Below are 8541 nucleotides of genomic sequence, written 5' to 3' on the forward strand. Positions count from 1 at the left end.
AATATTTATATGCGATTAAAAATGCGATTAATTGCGATTAATTAATTACAAAGCCTGTAATTAATTAGATTAATTTTTTTAATCGAGTCCCGGCCCTAATTTCTATATATATATATATATTTCTATGTGTATATATATATATATATTTCTATATATCTATATATATATATATATATATTTCTATTAATCATTTTCGGCCTTTCGGCATTCGGTTTTCGGCCAACTGTTTCCTATTTTCGGTATCGGTTTCGGCCAAGAATTTCCCATTCGGTGCACCCCTAATTATTACCATTTGATTTGATATCCCCCTGCTCCTAATGTATTCTTTATATGAGGCATCCCCCCTTGGGCTTTAACAGTGATGCCTAGATTCAACACAATGGGTATAACAGTGTTTTCTTTTATGTATATATATTTATTTTCTTTGTCTTGAGAAAACCATGAGAAAAACTATTGCCAGTATTTTTTTATTTCTTTCTCAATTAGTTTTTATTTTGAATGTTTTGTATCTGCGTATTGTTTTTCTGTTCACCTTTTGAAGTTTAGGAGACAGGTTGAAGGGAAAAGACAAAGCGAAAAGCCTGCTGCATTACCTTGTCATATCTGCTACTGGAGCCGAAGCCAAAGATGAGCAGGTGTCCGTGGGAGTCTGTGGCTGCGAAATGTTGCCCATCTGGACTACATTTGCAGTCAAACAGCGCTCCGTGCCCTTGGCCCTCGATCTACACACAGAGGGGGGGAGAGATAGGGAAATGGAGGCACACGGTAAATCATAGTAGGATTTTCAAGGGGAATTCCAAGCAACCTTAACAATGGTAAAAACTGGACACATTTGACTCAACATGTCAGTAATGTCAAAGCAAAACCTGCAGAAACTGAAACTTCCTCAACATAAAAGAAAACTGGGGCCTTTAGTTTGTGCCGTAGGTACTTCTTCACTCTTATAAAAGCTTCATTCAATCACAGAAAGAGATCGTTTTATAAGAATGAGCATCTTTTTCCCCTTTTCAATCAAAAAAGGAAGTACTGATCTGAAACAACTTGTAATAGTTTTGCTAAGTCAGAATGAGCAGTGAGAGTTGGTTTCAACACATCGTCATGTTCGTTACATGATGCAGTGAGAAGATTACGTCCCATGTAAAAGTAACAGGCAACTCGGCTTGAACTGGCTTTAATGCTCGGCTCCATTTACCAGTTTTCGCCCAAATATCATATTGAGTGTTGTGTGTACTGTGTAGGTTTTAAATGTTAAAATCAAATAAAAAATACTTTCATTAATGGTCAAAGTCCATATTTTTTTAAATGGATGAATTCTCCTTGCATACTTTATTTACTCTTTGGGCACATGGGACTACTTTCTTTTCCTTTAGCGGCCAAAGACAAAATATAGTACGACAAGAACAGAGGTGGGAAGTAACATAGTACATTTACTCTAGAACTGTACAATTTCGAGGTACTTGTAGTTTACTTGAGTATGTCCATGTTATGCTACTTTGTACTTCTACTTCACTACAATTCAGAGGTACATGGCGTACTTTTACTCCACTACATGTATTTAATACCTTTAGTTACTTTACAGATGTGGATTAATGATGAAATATAATCAAATCTTAAATCAGACTTTAGTTCCACCTGGAGTAAATCCACAAGCTACCCTGCAGTATACAAAGTCATTCAAACTAGCTGCACCTTTACCAGCTTTGAGAACACTTTCATGATCAATCATTATAAGAATAATTCTTCTTTAACTTAGGTACAATAACTGAGTACTTCTCCCGCGTCTGGATAAGAAAGAGTATTACCCATTTTGAACATTTCTGGAAAGATGTGCTTAGCAAACACTTCAACAGTAGGGAAATTAGATATTTGACTTGCAAGAAGACTTTGTTACTTTTAAGAGAAAAAGAGCACATTCTTCCTCATGTAAATGGAAACTAATTAAAGTCAATTAAATAAACTCAACGGACTTTGTGCTGTATCTCATGGTGGCTAATGTTAGAGTCGGATTCTTATGATTCCTTTCTACCTGTGCTGCTCATACAATACTGTATATTAACACTACATGTACTGATATTTAGCTTTCACCCTAATCCTATAATAGTCCCTTATGTCCTCAACAGGGGCCGCTATATAGCAAACGTTTCATTATTAGTTTCAGATTTAAATGTGTGCCATTTCCCATCACACTTTGTGTCATCAAACAACACAATCCACTATGATCAACACCAAGATTTGGCCGACTAAACAGCACAAAGAGTGAGTCACTTGTTCCCAGACTGTGATTAATACCTCACTTGGTAACCATAGATACACAGGAAATACAGCAGTGTCTGCAATGATTAAACCCCTAGGTGAATATGTACACTGTGCTTTAGTGTGGTGTCAAGATGTAGCTCTACCCTGCACTCATGCCACACACAGTGTATTCAATGGAAGAGGAAATGCCAGCGTGGAAGTGAGAGAGGTACGAAAGCTAAGAGAAGAGAAAGTGAAAGCAATGATGGAGGGGGCAAACAGTGAGAGGGAAATAATGAGAGAAAGACTGACACTGAGAAAGGAAAGGAAAACAAATGTGTTGTGGGAAAAGGAGGTAAAGACTTATTTTGAAAGCTTATCCGTTTATGTTTTTGCTGACTGCATTAGAAAACCTCTGCTTCACATGTGAGGAGGACCAAATCAGGATGTAGTGACTTTAGTGTGAATTCAGTCAGAGATAACGCAGAGAGTGAGAGGCAATGAGACACACAGGGTGGCCGAGGGTCTCACCATGTTGAAGTAAGAGCGGATCTTCACTCCTCTGGCCAGGTCCCACACAATGCAGTTCCCATCATGCCCCGCTGAGAACAGGATCCTGGGATCAAAGGGGTGTGGCTCCAGGACAAACACCTCATCCTCATGACCCTGTCATTAAAAAACATCTTGATTAAGAGTCACAAATAGCCTCAGTGTTTTTTTCTCAAATCTTGTGGTTATTTTTACCTATTTATAAATCAGGCATCCTTAATGTCTCTTAAAGCACATTACTGTTTTTGCTATTCATATTCTGTTTTCAGTAGTGACCCCATTTCTTTTTTTATGTCTGGTTTTAAACACATTGCGATAGATGATGTGTCTGAAGTAAGAAAAAGTAAAGTATAAGTTACCCTGACAAAGAACCATTACAATTACATTTGTCATTTCTATTCAAACTTATAGATTTTAGAATTCTCTATAAAAAGATTTAAAGGCCGAGGGTGATATAATATATATTTGTTCAGTTCAAGAAAATCTATGAACAAAGATTTACGAGACAATATTTTCCTAATTCATGTTGAATTCATCTTTAACGCTTTTAAATAAGGCCTTATTTTCAATGTTAATGTAATTATTGGTTGGTAAGGAACTCATATTTCCCATCTATTTCTATTGCTTATGTTCTGAATAAGGTGAAAGCAAAATGAGAGGAACAAATACACACAAAAATGTAAATGCTGTATTACTTTTGTATTGCATTGTTCTATATGTCACATGCTCTGTGTTGGCATGTGCATGTGTTGAATCAGCACATACCATGAGTACGTGCACGAGGCTCCCGGTGGTGGAGTTCCACACCTTCAGTGTCAGGTTGTTAGCTGCTGTGATCACGGTGCCGTCATGGCGATCCCATGCTACCATGGTAACCTTCAGCTTTGTCACTTTGTCTTCCAGCGGAGGAGGGTTGTACTTCCTGAAGAGAGGATGTGATACACGGATGTCATGTTTGAGACAAAAGTGTTTTACTTTATAACTAAAATAAATACATAAAAGGTGCAACATATTTTGAAATGGTTGAAATGTTATAAAAGTCAACAGACAATTCCTCAACAGTCCATTCCTGCTAATAAAGTCATATTTTATCTTCAGTCCATTTTACTAAATTAATGTTTACGCTCCTTGTTCACAACATGTGCTGTTTCTGTTTGAATAGCGCATCAAGAACATTATAACATTTATTTGTAACCTAAATATTTAAGTCAATTCAACTCTCTCCCAGTGTGTTTTTCTTTTCATGATATCCAAGCCTCAATGCCATTATTATAAACAATTACATTTTTTTTTTAAGATAACCAGGTTATCTCTGAATCTGCAATTATTGCTGTTTGTTGTGTTAATTCAGACTCTAAGTACTTAAATAGCTCATCAGTGTCACCTCCAATAATTCACTTATGCGTGCTATAAATCAATATTCTGCCTGGGAGCAGTAATCAATCACTTTGACACATTAATGCAACAGGTGTGAAAGTGTTCTTTTTTCAACTTCATTATTTATACCATATAGATTGTGTTAAAAAAATATTGCAAGAAAAGCATTTTGCAGCTGGTAAAAAGGACAATAAATAAATGTTTTAACTTCCTAATGGTGCATAGTCTACAATGGGAGTATGTCTGGGACTTGAGTATACAGCATGATTAATTTTTGTCAAATTTAGAGTGACATCCCAACCCACGACTGAGCTGTGAGTACAGCAGTGCTGGTAAAAAAGAAGAAGAAAAAAAGCCAGACTTTGACAGCCGAGCACACACAATCATACCCGGGTAATTTGGTCTGCATGTCCAGCAGAATGCTCCTCCACCCCTGAGGATGCAGCTGCCAGATCCGCGCTGTACCGTCCCTGCTGCCGCTCACAAACCTAACACACACACACACACACACACACACACATTAGTAAACAGATTCATGAACTGTAAATAAAACACTTCTATAGAAGCGCTTTGCAACACAATAAGCACTTTTATCTATCTGCATGTACTAATTGTTCCCCCCCCCCCTTTCTTCTACATCTCCTCCACCCCTCCTTCTCTGCTTAGACACTCCTTCGCTGCTGAGATTACAGCAACCCAGGGGAATTAGCTGAGCTTGTTTTTCACTCCACACAGGCACAGGCAATTTAACACGCATGATATGTGCAAGTGTATGTGTGTGTGTGTGTGTGTGTGTGTGTGTGTGTGTGTGTGTGTGTGTGTGTGTTTGTGTTTGTGTTTGTGTTTGTGTCTGTGTTTGAGAGAGAGAGTGTGTGTGTGTGTTTGTGTGTGTCTGTGTTTGAGAGAGAGAGAGAGTGTGTGTGTGTGTGGGGGGGAAGTGTAATAAAGTGTGTATCAGAGAGTAAGTAAAGGTGGTGTTTCTGCTGACGGCATCATTCACATAACAACACCCCCAGGTTCCATATCCACAAACAGCGGAGCTCACACAAAAATTGACTTCACTTATTATGTGGCTAATACACACACACAGTTTGAACCTACCTGTCACTGCAATGTGAGAACTGGATGCTGTCGACTTTGTCCTGGGTAAGGAAAATATAGGAGTCAAAACAACGCAATAAGCAACAAGCATTACCTCTGCTAGGTTTGCAAATCATGACAACTTCTTTGTGTATTACTAGCTATATCATAGACATCAATACTAAAGTAAAACTATTGGTGCTAAGATTGATTTTAATAAAAGAACGTTTTTAAATAGAGAATATAACTAAATATTCCTATGCCTTTGCAATACGTTTGGTGGTCCTTTCCATCCCTATGTACAGTATAACCTAATGGATCATTTCTTTCATTCAAAGATTTTCTTTAACTCAAAAGTCATCTTACTAGCTCTCTCCAGAGCTTTCAACTGCATCTTACCATCTTCTTCAGTTGATGGAGTTTGCTTAGTTGTCATGGAGAATGATGAAACACAAAGACAACTGAGGAAACTCCATCTGCTGAAGAAGTCCATGAAATACAGCTGGGATAAAAGCAAGTAAGTGGGCCTTGAGTTATTTATATTATAACTACTATTCCCAAGTTGTACTATAACCATGTTAATTGTCAATATCTAAGCACTGTACTGTACTGTGACATACTGTATAGTTAATAAAACACAATTTAAATCAATAAAAAGCATTATGTTGACTTACAGTATGGGACTCAAGTTCAGAGATCTTCTCTGGTTGGCCTAAGCCAAAGTAGTACACTCTGATGATGTGATCCGTGCTCCCTGTGGCCAGGAACATACCACCTGCACAAAAAACACAACGGGTCAGAATGAACAACACTCGATACCCGATACTTCCATTAAAAAAATTATAATATACACTTCAAAGATCAAGCTATGGTGAAACAAATGCTTCTTCTTGTATTAGTGAGGGCAAACTTTGTGCAAAAAGAAACGTTGAAGTCATTCATCATTCATGGTCAATTTAACCTCAATAAGCAGAGTCATTCCACATTTATGGAAAAGCAGAAGGCCCGTTTGTGTGTGGCTGTGTTGCTCTTCAGTTATTCTGCACATTTCTTCAGCTGCTGTTTGCCTTTAGGTGGTCTCAAAGCATGCATGAAAATCAAAAGTGGTTTCCGCCCACCTGCACTGAATGAGGAGCAGATCATCTGGACGCCAGGCCTGGAACGCTCCGTGAATTTACTGGGCCTCTGACTGCACACACACACACAAGCAGATACAAAATGAAACGGACGGAAATGGAATGATATGAAAAGAGTTTGTATGTTTTTAGAAGAACATGTTTTACAGGAGGGTATGTCAGCAGATGTTCGCTCCCTTCTTATGTTGTCTTGTACATAACTATATTTAATTTTCGGGATGACAAAACCACCACCATTTGTGTTTCTCACCAAAACTTCAGCGTGCGTGCATCCCACTGCCAGAAGCAGATGGTGCCGTCAGCTCCAGTGGAGGAGAGGTAGCGCTTTGAGCCGCAGCAGAGAGGGGAAAACTGCAAAGACAACCAATTAGGGGTTACAACTGAGTGTAATGGGCAGTCAGCATGAGATGCTAACACTGCAGCCAAAAAAAGAAAGGATAATTAACCCACATTAGCATACAACCTTAAAACACATAGCTGCACGGATACTAGGGCTGCTCGATTATGGCAAAAATCCTAATCACGATTATTTTTGGTCAATAATTGATATCACGATTATTAAATACAATTATTCATTGACTTTGAAAACATCAATTTATTGAACTTTAAAAAAAAATACAAATAATAATTTGAACAGTCTCTTTTTAACTGTTGATTACCCTGAATGTATAATTCAACTGAAAAACCAATACAAAAATAAATAAAATAAATGATACATTTATATTTACATTTAAATAAATAATATAAAAAATAATAAATACCAATAAACAAGATCAACAAATATTTTGGAGCGCACTTCCACACGCTACTAAACATATATAAATTAGATAAAATATGTTCCAGTGCACTGTCACAACCTAGCAAAGCAAAATAATCGGTTTTTTCGATTATGTTTTTTTCGTAATTGTGGGAGGCCAAAATCGTAATTGCGATCAAAATACGAATAATTGCACAGCCCTAACGGATACATAGAATATCAAAAGCAAAACTAAAAGCTCAATAGCAAATATTAAATTGATAGTAATCTTAGAAACAAATGAAGCAAATATTTATGTATTATTTTTATGATTCATGTTTTCAGCAGGAACAAAGAACACGAGGCTCTATGCCAAGGACAGAGCAGGGAAAGTGAAAACAAACAACATGAAATAACACCTGCATCATCCATAAACAATTGGAGCCATTATGCACATTCCTGTTTGTAAATGTGGATAATAGTCTGTCATGCCATCTTTTGCCCACACGTTAGAGACTTCTCTTTATATAAGACTCATTATCAGGTTCATACTGTATTTGAATGTTTTGCCTCTACTCTGACATGTTTGCATGTTTTAATGTTCAAAGAGCTCTTTATTGTTCTCATACTGCCTGTGCTGCAGCACCTCTTTCCACCCTCTGTCTGAAACCAGAGCCCAGTCTGCTCTGATTGGTTATCTGGCTGGCTCTGTTGTGATTGGTCAACCGCTTAGAGATGTCCCGCCACTTAGTCTGTCACATACAATGTGTTGGAGCGCTAGCCAATAGAAGCTTGAGTGTTACACAGTGATGTCATTATGTTACTGAAGTAAACAAATGAGTTCAATGGAGGCGTTTCAGTCAGGGGGGGAGAGTGTGAGTACACAGGGATTATAGCCTTTGCAAACCAGTTACATGCACAAAAACCTATATAACACACTACAGAAAAGGGATAACTCTAACAATCATAATAGGCAGGGGTGCACATAACTGGTACGCAGGTACGCATGCGCGGAACAAATCTGAATTGCGTAATGTCACTTGTGTCACTATGCGCCTTTGCGTACCTCAAGACAAAACACATATTTCGTCTACACGTGTTTCTTGTCAACACTCAATGGAGTAAATTATTAGACATGACAAAAACAACAAAGACATTAAGCAGCCACGTTGCCGTTTCGCTCCCTGCAAAAAATCTTCGGACTTTCTATGACTGATTGAACTGGGTGCTGGCCGAGCCGCGCAGGACATAACCGACGGACCTGTGAAGCTTCACAGGAGAAAGAGGCTTAGATCACCGGACAACAGAGTTGTTCATCGTGTGCACAGACAGGGCTGCTGTTAACGTCAGTGTGTACAACAGAATTGTGCCAAAACTCCGCCAACTGGCAGCGGTGGGAGACTCCCCTGTGCACATTCTGTGCCCCGC

The 8541-nt window shown here is 38.3% G+C and overlaps 1 protein-coding gene across 1 annotated transcript in view; it reads right to left on the reverse strand.

Annotated features, from left to right (window-relative positions):
• The window catches only part of LOC104956110 (PH-interacting protein-like), a gene marked incomplete at both ends in the record, with an annotated part of 12025 nt that extends 5232 nt beyond the window's left edge, over positions 1–6793 (reverse strand). The window contains 8 exons of the mRNA XM_010783553.1: positions 594–722; positions 2767–2901; positions 3550–3706; positions 4551–4649; positions 5263–5303; positions 5916–6016; positions 6360–6430; positions 6628–6793. Coding sequence (XP_010781855.1) covers positions 594–722; positions 2767–2901; positions 3550–3706; positions 4551–4649; positions 5263–5303; positions 5916–6016; positions 6360–6430; positions 6628–6793 — 899 coding nt within the window. The remainder of the gene's footprint in view (positions 1–593; positions 723–2766; positions 2902–3549; positions 3707–4550; positions 4650–5262; positions 5304–5915; positions 6017–6359; positions 6431–6627) is intronic.
• Positions 6794–8541: the final 1748 nt, after the last annotated feature.

This window comes from Notothenia coriiceps, unplaced genomic scaffold (genome assembly GCF_000735185.1).
Source record: "Notothenia coriiceps isolate Sejong01 unplaced genomic scaffold, NC01 NC01_scaffold00025389, whole genome shotgun sequence".
Lineage (NCBI taxonomy): Eukaryota > Metazoa > Chordata > Actinopteri > Perciformes > Nototheniidae > Notothenia > Notothenia coriiceps.